A 14,921-nucleotide genomic window follows, 5' to 3' on the forward strand; every position below is an offset into this window, starting at 1 on the left:
TGGCTAACATCTAGAAATCGTACTGATTAGCTTCTGGCAATGTTTCTTGAAAGTGCTTTGTGTGTTAGTATTCCATTAAATATCTTACTCCTCTTTATTATTCTTTAGCACCAAAAATGTACTTCTATCTCATATCTTTTCTGTTTCTATGCTTTTACTGTCTGCTTTCCTAGCTTATCTAAAGGAGACAGCACATAATATTAAAACTTTAAGAAAAGTGAAATAACAGAAGTTGCTGTAATTCTTCTGTATGTCAGGACAAAGATATGCACACCCCCCCTTATATTTATTCATAATTGACACAGTCTTTTTACAAGTAAAGGCACAAAAGTCAGCAAGCAGATCATAAGATTTCTGTCCAAGGAGAGTTATATCAGGCTGTAGAAGTTTCCACATACTCAGATATAAAAATGGTTTGCACAGAAGTATGAGATTCATAGTTACACAGTTTAAAAAAAAAAAAAAAAGTGAAAGAAAGTGTCAAACATCTTTTTAGTTACAGAAATGCTCATGTAGCTCAAATAAGATACTCAATGTTACAGGGAATGCTCTGGGTCTAAAACCCAGGTGAAAAATACTGTTCAAGAGGGTTTTGAGGAAATTATTCTTTCAATTTTTTTTCCACGTGATGTAGGTCCGCCATAGTGCAACACATAGTATGCGTAACAGAAACCACTTTGGCTTTTCAGCTAAAACTCCATCTGTCTTCGGTGGAGATTTGATTGGGTTTAGACATTGTTAACTTTCAGGTATTTCCTGGTGTTTCTTACAATACTTTGATATCATATTGTTACCTTCTAATTGTCTTCCATAAAGATGCAAATCATAGGTTTTCAGTTTCTGCTTTGAAGATCACTGGTGCTTTTGTTGTTCCACATCATAAATCCCTGTTTTGTTAGCATTAGGGTTATACCTTTTCTCATTCTGTATTTATTGTAATACCCAGTTACTTGTCTCCCTTTGGCAGTTTATCCCACTGAATATCACAACCTACCTCATGGTCTCAGATTATTATTTTTTTTTTCTCCTTTGACTAAAATGGCTGGGTTTGTATCTGAAGCTTATGGTTTAGCTCCCTGCAGAGAATGGAAATATCCCCAAAGCCATAGATGGCCATGGTATATCATTCTATGGCATATCCTCTGAGCACAGGAATGAGAAGCTGTTTCAATAGCGACATCTAACAAAGACACAACCTCCTCTCAGAAAGCAGAGGTGTAGAAGAAGTCTCCATCTGTCAGGAAATCTCTGCAGTTGTCTTTTCCAAACTCGTCAGTGCCGGGCGGGGGACGGGGATGACCAAAAGACCAAACAGCAAAGACAGAAAAGAGAGACAACATTATTTCCTCTTTATGCTTTTTCCAGGCCAAGTTCTGTGAAAACTTCTTTGCAAAGCTTCTCTGGAGCAAATGCACTGCATGGGTGTAGTCAATAAAGCCTTCAAACATCCTCTTTATTTTTCTTCTACAAAAAGAAGAGCAGGCTTGAACGAATATTTCTCCAATATTCAAGTAACTTCCTTGCAGAATGACATTTGTAATTTTTTAATTACATTTAGAGTTTTATCATTTTTATTTTATCTTAGATGCAGCAATTTGCTTCCTGTGCTGTCTTAGGACTGATGCTTCATTCCCATGATATCCAGACCCAGATCTGGAGCAAAACTTACTTTTCAAATTAACTGTGACAGAACATCTTAGTGATATGTACAGAACGGAATTATCAATGTTGTAATGTGCGTGAATCCATTCCGTGTAACTTTAGATTTCTGCAATAGATTAATTGTAGACAAATCCTTGGTGCAACAGTATTTCTGAAGCTTTTGTATGAGGAAATAAACATCTGCATATTGTATATTCATTTAAAGGATCCCAAAAGTATCAATTTTGTGCTAGTTACCTTGCAGCTACACCATTCTGAAAAATAATCTTTTTTTACATTTCTATGAAAATAAGGTATCTGACACATACATGCACTTTTCTTTTGTAGGTGGAATGGAGAAAATAAAACAGCATACCTTTGCATTAACTCACTACACCTACAATGTGCTGTCTACGTTAAGATATGCCAATGGGGCTCCTGTAGTACATATTTACAGTGATACAGATTTCAGCAATCCTGATGTCCAGGGTCCAATCATTAATTTTAACTTGCTCAATGAAAATGGAGAAGTGATCGGATTTTCAGAGGTATGTTTTTCTCTTGCCTTCACTGAGTGTTATGTTTCTATTTTAAGCATATTCAGAATGAATTCTTTATCCTAAAGGAAATATTTTGTCCATAGTATTCCCTTCTTAGCTATTGGTTTTGTTTCTTTGTATCTCTGCACAATATATACACAGCATTTTTAAAGTAGTAGAAATAGAACCCAATAAATAGTGCTAGCACAAGGCAAAGTACACAATAGCCAAATCCAGTATCTTACAGATTTAATAATCTGCACTTAGGAAGTTTGGAATTGGTCTCTCTTTAACAGGATACATTGACTAGGCAATTTGGTTTCTTGTTGACTTCCTTCACTAGAGTACTCATAACTGGGAATTGAAGAGCAAGTCTAGAAAAGCTGGCAGAAGAGGCTGGCTTGGAGCTTTGACATGCAAGTGCAAATCAGATCTCAAAATATTGCAGTCACCCATCAAAGAAGAGTTCTTACTTCCCTTCAGTTCTAATGATTACATTCTTGTAGTATTCCTGAGAAAGCATTGAATAAAGTTGAATGATCAGGGTAAGGAGTGAGATTCAAGGTCAAAAGATTCTTAAATGCTGTCTTTCTCAACAGCTTTCTCTAGCTTTTATCCACCACTGAGTATCTGTAAAATGAAACTTTGTGAAACTTTTCTACTTTTGTATGACCATAATTATGTGTGACTGCACACCGTGTAGGCAGTGGGTAACACAGGGTAACATAGCTCACTTGCACATCAACAGAAGTCAGAAAACCCACAGTGCTCTAGTTTTGGTTCATTCTGTTTTTCATTGGCCAATGATTGAATAAGCCTGTAAGCCAAGTTTAAGTGTATGACCTTGATTTTTTTTAAAAGCTGTCAATAACTGGCACCATCTGCCTCAGCAGCCACCTCCCTCTGCCAGCAGCAGTGGCAGAGCTGCATTGCTTTTGGAAACTGGTAATCGTGGACCATTAGGGAGAGGGGTGGGAGTGCTGCAAAAGGTGTTCCTCAGCACCCCTTTGCCAGAGAGGAGAAGAACTGGATAACGAGGGGAACACAGAGACATGTCTACAAGAATACAAGAGGAGATCCATGTATACACAAGGGAGAGCAGAAGTGAAGCAGTTACTTTGTAACCTGTTGGTATGGCGTTTACAAATTTTTTTTCAGGCACTTACCACGCTGATGAACATAGAAGGGCAAATGAATAGTGCTGGAGAAGCTCTTCTTCCCATATGTCTTTTTTTGGACTATGCTACCAAATAGTGTCAAATATTCACCATATTTCATGTCAAAGAATTCCACATTTTAGGAGTGAATTAGCCATTTATATAGTCTTGAACATGGGCAGCAATTTTCAGAAAAGACTGGAAATATTAACCCAGCTGGGTTGGTAAAATACTCTGCAAACACTCTGCTGTTGATCCTGTCTGTTGGTTAAAGCCAAAACTTTTTTTTGCACTTCTCATTTTCACAATTCCTTAGTAAAAATGGCTTTTTCCTGTTTCACTTTTTTAATCTCAAGTGTACCCTCAAAGAAAAAATTATTTTATAGTCTTATGGCTCCATTGTGCCTGTTTGCTGCAGTGGCTGCTCATAAAAAGCTTCTTTATTGATCTGTATCATGTGGATTGTGCTATTCACCAGATTCTCATCATTTCTGCTGTGAGTATGCAGAATGAAGAACTATAAAGTTTTCAAATGCATACCAGTCACATCTGCAGTGCCTGTTAGATTATTTTGTTTAATTTAAATAATGTGTAGTTTAATGACTTTTAGAAATTAACAAGCAACAGCCCTATTCTTTCCAAAGCTATAATATATGTGATATATATATATATATATAATTGGCTTCTTTATGGGATAAAATTCTTTCATAGACATGTTATAGCAGTTATAGGGGAGAAAAATGTTTGCTGCTTCTTTATGATTACAAAGAAAATACGTACAGCAGAGAGTTCATCTCTGCTGAGTTTATCAGTCTGACAGTATAATCTCATCTCCATACCTGTATGCATGTCTAAAATTAGATAGATTTATTCAAATCAAAGGTAAATCCAATACCTCTGTTCATGGTTTAGAAATGAAATTGCATCCTCTACTTTGGTCACATCTGTGATCTGCACATTCATGTTGACTCACTGGTCAGTTTCCAAAGGCAGTCTAGTGGAGTTAGGAGAACACAGTTTCTGAAGGCTCCCAGAAAACATTTTGGTGATTTTTTTAGTGAAGGTAAAATTGGATGACATTTTTATCTGACATACCTACTACTACTGGACACCAATTAATGACTCAGGTTGCATTTCAGCTAGTATATTAAAAGAGAAATGACAGAATGTCCTATTCCTTTATGGATGATATTCCATCTATAATTAGTTACTTATAACCAGGCATCTAACCCATTATATTTGTCTTTCTGACAGGAAATTGTTATGTTCCCATTGCCTATTAGGGGGGACAGTGTGGCTGGACATTAGCGTTTGGTAGCCTGAAAAGGACAATCTGACTAACTGATTCCAGAGCAAAAATTATGATGAGGTTTGGAGCAGTTTATTGGGAACGTTTATGATTGGCAAGAAAGACCTCATAAGTAGACAGTGTCTTCAGAGGATACCAGGCTTACATTTAAGCCTCAAGATTTCCATAATTTACATGATATTCAAAAGTCTGAACTAAGTCCAAGATATTTAGGATGTGAAAGGCATGCAGTGAAATACATGACATTTTACACTGCCACTGAAAAATGGAGACGAAGGGAAAATAATGTCTTTCATCTGTGCAGCATTTGGGATGAAAGCTCTTCTTACCTGCTTCTGTTATTGAAATCCATTTCTCACTGTTATCAGAGTTTAATTACCAGAGCTAACAAGATTGTGCCACGAAACACAAACATGCTTGAATTACATACTTGGGGTCAATTGCATCAATAGGAAATAGCCACAGTCTCAGGTTCATCCTTGAGTAAAACCTTCATTGCAGCACTCATGATCAAATGAAGGCATTTTATTAAGCAAGACACACAAATGAAACCTTACCAGGATTGCACTCTCAGGATGGCAGCAGTTTTTACAGCCTCCTGTCCCAATATATGTGATATACAACACTTGGATGTTAAGTGATAAGGTGGGAGTGAAATAATTATGGAAGTTGAATTGCTATGGCTTTTTCATTTAAATGTTTCTTTGTGATTATTGAAGGGTATCACTGTTATGGAGTATTCTATTTGGAATAAACTTGCTTTGTATACTAGATGTGTCATTGGTTTAATTGACAGTTTAGTTACTGGTTTACTTATTTTGCTCTAAATGGTAATTAAAACAAAGAAGAGGGACTTGCAGGCTCCAGACACCAACAGTCACTCAAAAGCTTTGGTTTTTCTTCAGGTTTTTCATGAAACATTTCTTTATCTAGGGATAAAACTACTACAGTTTTGAAATCTCCATAAACCTCTTCTCTTCGGGTACTAAAACCACATTAAATTTCCTTCTTTGAGCTACATCAAATACTTCCCATGAAAATGATTTCCTTCAGTGAAGCTGTCTTTTAGACTGCTGTTGATAAGGATTTGTTCTTGAAATTACTTGGGAGGATACCTGTATTCTTTCCACACAAGCTGCCTGTCCTATGCAGTAGCACGCCTGTCATTTTATGTTATGTGTTTATTTGCATGGCAGCACCAAAAAGCCCCCATTATGAGCAGGGGTTAAACTATGATGAGTACTTGACAGGCCCAGGACATAAAGATGGCCTTTACTCCAAACAGCTTTTTCATATATACTTGTGGAGTTAAGAATGGATAATTCTCTGGCATCATAGTTTTTGCTATTAATGAAGTGTGGAGAGATGACAAGCTGGTGATTTTGAAAGGTGAGAAAGTGCAGGGGTAGAGACAACCTGTGCTAAGTCAGTGGTGCAGGATGGAAGCAGCAGAGTTGACATTAATGCAGCAAGCTGCCAATCTTCTGCTTCTTTACGAGGCTCCAGAGAAAGAAGCAATTAGCCCTAGATATTAAAGGGGGTTGCGATGTTACAAAACTGTTGTTACATACATGCTGCAGGTGCTTCACACAGAGAATCAGCATTAGCTCATTTATTAATTTTGTTAGTAACAGTGAATATCTGCAGTCTTCAGCATATATGAATCTTGTGTGTTTATACTTCCACAAGTCCTTCCAATCTCTGAAACACTGTTTGGCAGCAATGACTCAGCTTCAGTCTGCATCCTTGCCATCTTTTTTTATCAAAACCTTACATACAACTCTATGAGGTCCAGCCTGGTTTGAATGCCAAAGAGGAGATGGCACAGCTGTAAGGGAGCAACATGTATTTGAAACTACAACCGTGCACACACAAAAAGTGGATTACTTACAAATCAGGTTAAAGTGCAAAATTGTATGTTCTCTTTCATTTGCAGAATTGAAAAAAATCACAATCTCTGCTTTGCAAGACCTTTTGCGCTAATATTATTTCAAGTTTTGCTCTTTGTTTTGATAGGGAGAAAAGACCTGTGAAATGTTTTTTGTACATTCAGTAGATAATTGCAGAGTACTTCTATAATCCTTTCACAATTCATTCTGTAAAGTCAGTTTGGGAGCTGGAAGAGTGGAAAGGGGTCAGAGGCAGAGATGGGCAGATGCAATTTCACCTGAAACATTTATTGAATTGTGTGCCCTGGAGAGTTCTTACCCAGTCACACCTTCTAGTTCAGTGTTTTCTGCCCCAGTGAAAAATAGCACCTCCGTTATCAAGGCTTTTCTTTTTTTCACTCTGGTCTTCTGAAACAAACACTTTTTTTCCTCCTGTGTGTCATGGACTTAAAGTGAGCAAACTATCATAGCTATCCTTTAAAAAATAGCCATCATTTCAGTTGTGGATTACCAGCTCCCTTCCCCACTCTGCTTTTTCACGCTGCCTCCTTTACCTGGACCCTGAAGCTAAACAGAAGTAGCTTGCTGTGATTGTCTCACCTGAAAAAGTTCCCTTGGTATCCATATATGCATGCCATGCCTCCTAAAAATCCTGTCAGGAAGAGAAGGAGCATCAGTCCATTGGGAGTCTCAGCCTTCTTGCCTGCCACTTCACACTTCTGTGTGATAGACAAACTGCTATAACAGGAATCAGCTGCCAAAGATAGAAAATGTAAACAGTTTGGTTTGCCTAAGGAAGGCTCTTCTGCAGTGTTGCATATGGATGAGGTTTGCCTTTCCAGATTGAGAAACCTGCTGAAATAGATTGTGATCAATTCTGTCTAGGAGCCTACGGTAGGACATCCTGGCTCACTCTCATCAATCCAGATAGAGTTAAGGGAGGTCTAGACTTTGGACTTATCTTTCTTCATCCATTTCTTAATAAAAAAACTATCAACACTTCTCAGCAGATAACTTCCAGTGGGTGTCCCTTCAGCATGAATCTATAATGCAATTTGATGACTGCTTTTACTATGGCATCTGCTTACTGTCTCACTCACCTTCCTTCTATATCAACCTCCCTTGAGCTAATGCAAGGACATGTTCAATGACTCACTGCTGGTTTTTCCTTTCCTGCCTTTCTTTTCTATCATTCTGAAGTGAAGACCAGGGTCTTCCGTTGGAGGTTGTTGCCCCAAATCACTTAGATGTAAGAAGAGCCACACAGGATCTCACCATGGCACCTTCTCTACCATGGTAGCCTCTTTCTGCCAGTATTCACATCCCCATTTATCCTTCTGCATCCAAACCATCCTGTAGCACTTAATTATTCTGGAAGCAGCTTAGCAGCCAAGCCAAATTCATCCCTGTGGTTTGAGAAGATGGGGGAAGGGGTGGGGTGGGGTATGGGCAGAGTGGGAAATAGATCTTAAGATTGCAGGGACTACGGGAGGTTACCCAGCATCATTGTGTACCAAAATGGAATCATCTTTATCTGAACCTTTCCACAGACTCTGAAGACAGTTTGTTCTGGAAATGAGCTATATTCGTTACTACAAAATACATCCTAATGATTAACCTAAATTTCCCACAGTGCAGATGAAGTCCATTACTACATGGACTGGACAATGAAAGAGACACCAGTTGTGACAGGAAAGCAGAAAAAAAGCAGACTCTAGCCATCAGAGACAGAGGAGAATTGGACAAGCAGTCTAAAACAGTGTTGTATGGGAGAATTGTGACCAGGGTAGAGGCAGAGCAACATAAGCAGGTAGAAGATATTTTGTCTGCTGGAGTTTGGACAGGTCTGCAAACATAAGTAACACGAGACAAAGTGTCGTGAGGCAGGATGGGAAATGCACATAAAAGTAGTTGATCAAGGTTGAGCATGGCAAGGAGAGTGGAACTAGATGATCTTTACAGTTCCTTTCAACCCAAACCATTCTGTGAATCTATGATAAGGTAAATAGCAGCAGCAGGAATATTTGTAGCAGGAAGACTATAACATAGACACCATCACTGAAATATGGTGGGATAAGTCATGTGACTGGAGTGCTGCAAAGGATGAGTACAAACTCTTCAGAAGGGATAGAGCAGGAAGGAGAAGCAGTGGGGTAGCTCTGGATGTTAGGGAGCGTTTTGACTACCTAGAGCTTAATGATGGTGACAAGAGGGCAGGAAAGTTCTGCAGAGGGATCTGGACCGGCTGGATCAATGGGCCAAGGCCAATTGTATGAGGTTCCACAAGGAGAAGTGCTGGGTCCTGTACCTGGGGCACAACCACCCCACACAACGCTACAAGCTTGAGGAAAAGTGGCTGAAAAGCTGCCTGGTGGGAAAAGACTTGGGTGTGTTGGTCAGCAGCCAGCTGAACATGGGCCAGCAGTGTGCCCAGGGGGCCAAGGCAGCCAACAGCACCCTGGCTTGTATCAGAAACAGTGTGGCCAGCAGGACCAGGGAGGTGATTGTCCCCCTGCACTTGGCACTGGTGAGACTGCACCTCGAATCCTGTGTTCAGCTTTGAGCCCCTCACTTCAGGAGGGATGTTGAGGTGCTGGAGCATGTCCAGAGAAGGGCAACAAGGCTGGTGAAGGGTCTAGAAAACAAGTCTTACAAGGAGCGCTGAGGGAGCTGGAGTTGTTTAGTCTGGAGACTCAGGGGGGGACCTTATCGCTCTTTACAGCTGCCTGGAAGGTGACTGTAGACTGGTGGGGTTAGGTCTATTCTCCAAAGTAACAAGTGACAGGACAAGAGGAAACAGCTTAAGTTGTGCCAGAGGAGGTTTAGAATGGATATTAGGAAAAATTTCTTCATTGAAATGGTGTTCCAGCATTGGAACAGGCTGCCCAGGGAGGTGGTGGAATTACCATCCCTGGAGGCATTTTAAAAATTGGTAGATGTGGTGCTTAGGGACATGGTTTAGTGATGGACTTGGCAGTCGTTGGTTAATGGTTGGACTTTATGATCTCAGAGTTTTTTTCCAACCTAAATGATTCTGTGATTCTAAATAAATTGGTGATGGCCAGTTATGGAAGCACCTTAATACTGCAAGTACACTTTCTTTGCTTTAGTTTCACAGTGTTCTCTTTTAAGAGTCTCATTTTCCTTTGATGATGTCTTAATGAATTTCTTAGCTGGACCTAAGGACCAGGCAGTGGCCAGGTGAAATCCCCTTTTTCTGCTGTAGTCTTTCAGTGTCACCCTGAGGGATTCAGTGTCTGTCTTCCCCACTTACTCTGTCCTCACAGGAGTGGAGAGAAAATACCTTAAATACTGGCAGATCTTCAGATATCAAATGGTGGATACATTTTTATATGCTCACAGCTGGTTGAATATATATATCCATATCACTACTTATTGTTAGATGATAAAAGGGACCATGCAATACCTGAAGTGGATAGACTCCTTGAAATAATGGTTGTTTGTGTCTTAGATGATACCCTCAGTTTCACTGGTAGATTAGTTCTAGTGCACTGTACATCTGGTATATAGGTACAGAATTAGAGCAATGACAACATGTGAATTAGAGGAGTGGGGGGAAAAGAGGAGCTATAGCATTTCACATGTACAGGAAGCTGTTACCACATCAGTTTCATCAGACCACTGACTGGAGCCTGGTAGTAGCTACTAGTACTTGCCGCAAAATTCATACCAAATCCCTATAGGAGAAATTAGGTTGCTGGCAAGCAACAAGGAGGGATACTTTCTACTAATCAATGTGAAATAAACCTTCACAGAAAGTTATTAAGCAAGAGATCCTTGTTGTTCTTCAAACTGTAATCCTTTTATGCTTTTTCCATCTGTTAATTTTTACTTTTGTGTAAAACAGTTGTTCAGTTTTGCAGGTGGAGAAGTGCAGCATTTTTTCATCTGGGCCATAGAAAATGGAAATCCAGCATTTGTTAATTCCAGCTAAGAACATCTTTGCAGAGATGGTCAAACGACTCTGAGCTAGTTACACTAATGCTTTTGGAAGCATAACCACTCATTATATTAATGTTGATGACTCAGGGAAAGAAAAGTGTTCTTCACTTGCCTAATGGGATTTTTGGCTGTCTTCCCAATAGCTACCTAAAAATCACTGCCGTGATTGCTTACTATTGATTTTAGCTATGGATTTAGCCATTGATTTCAGGAAGCCAGGGATGGCAGATGGACCAGCACAATACAATGCAAACAGGATTACAAGGAGAAAAAGATTGTTGTGAAGATTCCTGTTGAATATCCACTAATTTCCTTGGTTCCAATTAGTTTCCAGTTGTGCTGTGGATGTCTCGTAAGAAGAGAGGCAGCACCAATGCAGCAAACCACACTGGCTTGTCAATAAATGGTACCTTATTGCTTCAAACTGGCAAGAAATGTCCTTACAGTCTGGATCTTTACTTAAATTTGGTTACATGGCATGGGGCACCGAGAGACAGCCCTTACATCAAGGGGCTCACAATACAGGAGGCAATTTCATTGATCTAGGTAGGGTATCGCTGACTGAGCGTAAGGAGATGCTGTACTTGAGAGACTCAGTGTGATAAATGCAAGTTTGTAGGTAATGAAGGTCTGTTCTTGCTGAGAAGGTAGTGACAGAGTACAGGCTGGGTTGTTTTCTGTACTATCTCATGGGGGGGGACAAAGACGCATGTGAGAGAGTATGCTTGAAATTGCCTACTGTTAAACTGCTCATCAGAGCTGGTCAAGGTCAGAAAGCTTCACGAATGCCTAGACTGAAGGTGCTTCCTGATACTGCTTCTCTGGAGTGTCCTTTGATGTTGCTAAGGAAACTGGAAAGGAGAAAAAAGAAAGATGCTCATAGTTATTCACATGAAAGATTCTCAGATGAATGAGGGAGGCAAACTATTTTCTGTTTAGTAACAGGGCCAAACTGTGGCTCTAAACTACAGACCTCATTACACAGGGGAGAAATGTGAAAAGAAACCACATGGTAGCAGCAAAAGGCCTGCACTTTTGACAGCCTCTGCTGGATTCCTTTTTTCTTGATCTTGGTAAAGCAGATCAGCTGCCTTTGAATGCAGGCAGTGTCCAGTTTCAGTCCACCATCGGAATCCTCCAGTGACAGACACCCTTGCCCCACCTTCTGTACCACCTGACTTGCATCTTCCTGACCACACACAAATCCTGTATAGGACCCTGTATGGCTGTAATTAAAGTAATATTTCAACACAACCCATCATGGGATTTTAACCCCACAACCTCCCTGTGATCTATTATCCCCATTTTCAGGGGATAAATACAGACAAAAGAGGATTTAAGTGATTTTAGAGAAAGAGGAAAAGGTGGAGAGGGTTTTGGCTGGGACATGAATTAAATCTATATTGCCAGACTTCCAGTATCATGCACTGCATCTAGGCATTGTTTCCACTTGTATTAGTCTGCTACATTCCCCTTTATCCCATCATGATATGAGTTACACTCTTCTGTGTTCTTTGCCTCTGGCTTCCATTTCTCTGACTCGTAGTAGTCTGACCCAAAGCCTTTAGCCTACAAAATAGCTAGGGATGCTCAATGGGATGTAGAGATACAGACCTTTTCCTGTAACTCACAGGGGAATGCTCTGTTGAAGTCAGAGTTAGGAAGCCACAGAGGGCTTGGGTTCCTTTGCTTTGCTTTTCTTCCTGGAATCCATCCATTCTCTGATGTCATTTTATCAAACCAGATTTTCATAGTCAATGGATGCAGTTAAAAAAACAACAACAAAAAACCACAAGAAAAACCCACAACCTAAGGGAAAATGCCATAGACTGGGGAGACCTGAGGCCATTGAGATGACAAATCAAAGAAAACCAAGGTGTTCAGCCTACTCATCAACCTGTTCAGTTTCAAATAGCTGGATCCCGGACTCATGAAATTTATGTATGTTCCAAGTAAGTCCATGCCCTAATTCACCACACATGCTACAGGGAAATAAAAAGCAGTTGAAAAAATGTGAGGTCATCCTCAAGACTGTGTTTCATTTCTTCCTTATAGTCACCCCATCCCCAAAGTACATCCTAGGTTCTGGATCTTCGAAATGTAAAATTATTGTTAGTCCTTTAAGCGTGGAGGATGTGCAGTTTGCTATGTGTATGGCATCTTCTAAGTGAGAATTCCTGCAGAATGGCAACCCGCATATTCTGAATTATGCTGATTTTTCCAGCCTGCTTCTCTCCCATGCAATCTTGCCTGCTATTTGACTGTCTTTGAAACTAGCAGAGAACATTATCACATCAACTGCAAAGTTCCTGATAAGCTAGCATTTCCACTATCAGGACACTGAGTTTGACAACTTCAGTAAATTTCAGTATCTCTGCCTAATACTTCACTGCCTTCTACCAAAGGGATTTTGTTCAGAGAGAGTGATGAATGGGTGTAGACTGAAGAGAGATTTACACCCACTCCTCAGTTAGTTTAAACCGTTGTCAACAACTAGAGATGCAACAAAGGAGGAGAGGATCAGATTCATCAATATTGTGGAAACCTGCCTATATAGAAACTCTTTCTCTGGTATAGGAAAAAATAGTTCTGTTGCAGGAAATCATGCAGTTAAACCAGTTTAATGATACTGTAACTCAGCTAAAATGTTTTTTTTCCCCTACTAAATGATTTGGAAACAAGTGCTGATACTTTTTTTTTTTTTTCTTCTGACCTATTTTTTATTAAATTGTATTAAACAAGATTAAGTATGCGTTTGCATCAGCAACAACATTTCACAGTCAAATGCTGGATGACAGAAAGATCTAGCTTACTTTCTCTCCAATTCCATGCCATGAATCAGTGAATTAATTTACCAGTGGATGTGGAGAACAGTGTCATGAAGCCTGTTTTATAACCAGCCATCAGTAGTGTGCAGTGAAATTCTTGTAATGAGCAAATCCATCAGACAGACAAACTGCTTTGAAATGTGGGCATCATAGAAAGTAGAATAAGTCCCAGTCCCAGTTCCTAAGGTCAGTACCTGCCAGTATTGACTTATATGATTTTGGGGGTTTTGGGACACTTCATGATCTATTATAAAAAGTTCCTTTATTCATGTGAATAATTCTTGTGATAGTAAAATAACTTGCACAAATAGGAAGTACTTGCTTGAATAAGATCTACAGAACTGGAACCTATGGGGATGACTTCAGTTCCTAACGAATCCATCATTCTTAGTGAAAATCTTAGATTTAGTTGATGAGGAATAATGCAAAATTATGTGCTATTTGTAAATCTTTGCTATAAGTTAGTATAGATCTACCTACACTAAGCATCATTCTCAGACTTATTTCAATAGAGCCTGAAGCCAGAGAAGAGCTTACACCTTTCAGCTGAGTGCCACAGAGGCCTGACGTGCCTGGATGGCAGAAGTCAGGCATTTAGCAACAGCAGAGAAGTCACCAGTGCAGCTGTGTGACAGAGAATGGGAAATCAGCACATCAGAATCTCATTTCTTTACAGACCTGTCCAGCTTCTGAGTGTGAACTAAAATACTGGATAGCCAAGAAGGGACTATTTTATGGTAATGTGTTAAAACCAGGGGAAAAAGTCCTCTCTACCTCAATATTTTTTTATATTTAAAAACATTAAAAATTTCAATAGTATTTGTCAGATAGAACACTATGAAAAAAAGCCCTAAGTGTGAGCATTTGGACAATCTGGCAACACTGAAGGAAGGCTTACTGAGAAAAGCAGCTGTGCTCAAAATAAAAATGATCTCTGAAAAAGAACTATTTTAAAAATTGATATAGATGAACTTCATTCATGTATGTTTACTAAACCTGGAGATAACAGCATGGAAGTGGGAGAAGCACCTTTTGCTTGTCAAAAATTGAGACAATGTGACACCAGAAGTGTTGGGGTGTGAAGCAACAACCTGCAGGGCCTGGCCCACAGTAAAAAGCTTCAGAAAAAATAATGAATGCCAAGGGGTTCTGAGGGACAGAAGGGTCTCTGGGACTCTAGGATGTCTTGATGGCTTAATTGCCATGTCCTCACTGACTGAAATCAGTAAAAATGCTGCAAGATTTCTGCATGTGTTTTGCAGTTCAATTGTAGTCTTTTAAGCTCTGAAAGACCAAGGCACAATATTTCCAAATATCAGGGAATCACCAAAACTGACAATCTGAGTACATTAAGCTGCATGCACACCATTAGTACCATTCATGCTTCTGTGCCTTCATTGATGATCAAATTCCTGGCATCCAAAAGTCAGCTGCTGCTGTTACAGACAGGACTGCAAGCAGCGTTCTGTATTTCATAACCCTGAGCTCAATATCCATTATTGCTCCTTATGGCAATTTTAAAGATGTGCTTTATTTAAGTAAGCTTTTCTTCATTGAAATAACTGTAACAGATGTTTTATGTTCTGTTTGTTTTG

At 39.6% G+C, this 14,921-nt stretch overlaps 1 protein-coding gene across 1 annotated transcript in view; it reads left to right on the forward strand.

The window, feature by feature from the left end:
* The window catches only part of MOCOS (molybdenum cofactor sulfurase), a 232,778-nt gene that overhangs the window by 175,120 nt on the left and 42,737 nt on the right, over positions 1–14,921 (forward strand). Inside the window, exon 6 of the mRNA XM_055799822.1 lies at positions 1,990–2,189. Within this exon, the coding sequence (XP_055655797.1) occupies positions 1,990–2,189 (200 nt within the window). The remainder of the gene's footprint in view (positions 1–1,989; positions 2,190–14,921) is intronic.

This window comes from Falco peregrinus, chromosome 3 (assembly GCF_023634155.1).
Source record: "Falco peregrinus isolate bFalPer1 chromosome 3, bFalPer1.pri, whole genome shotgun sequence".
Classification (NCBI taxonomy): Eukaryota; Metazoa; Chordata; class Aves; order Falconiformes; family Falconidae; genus Falco; species Falco peregrinus.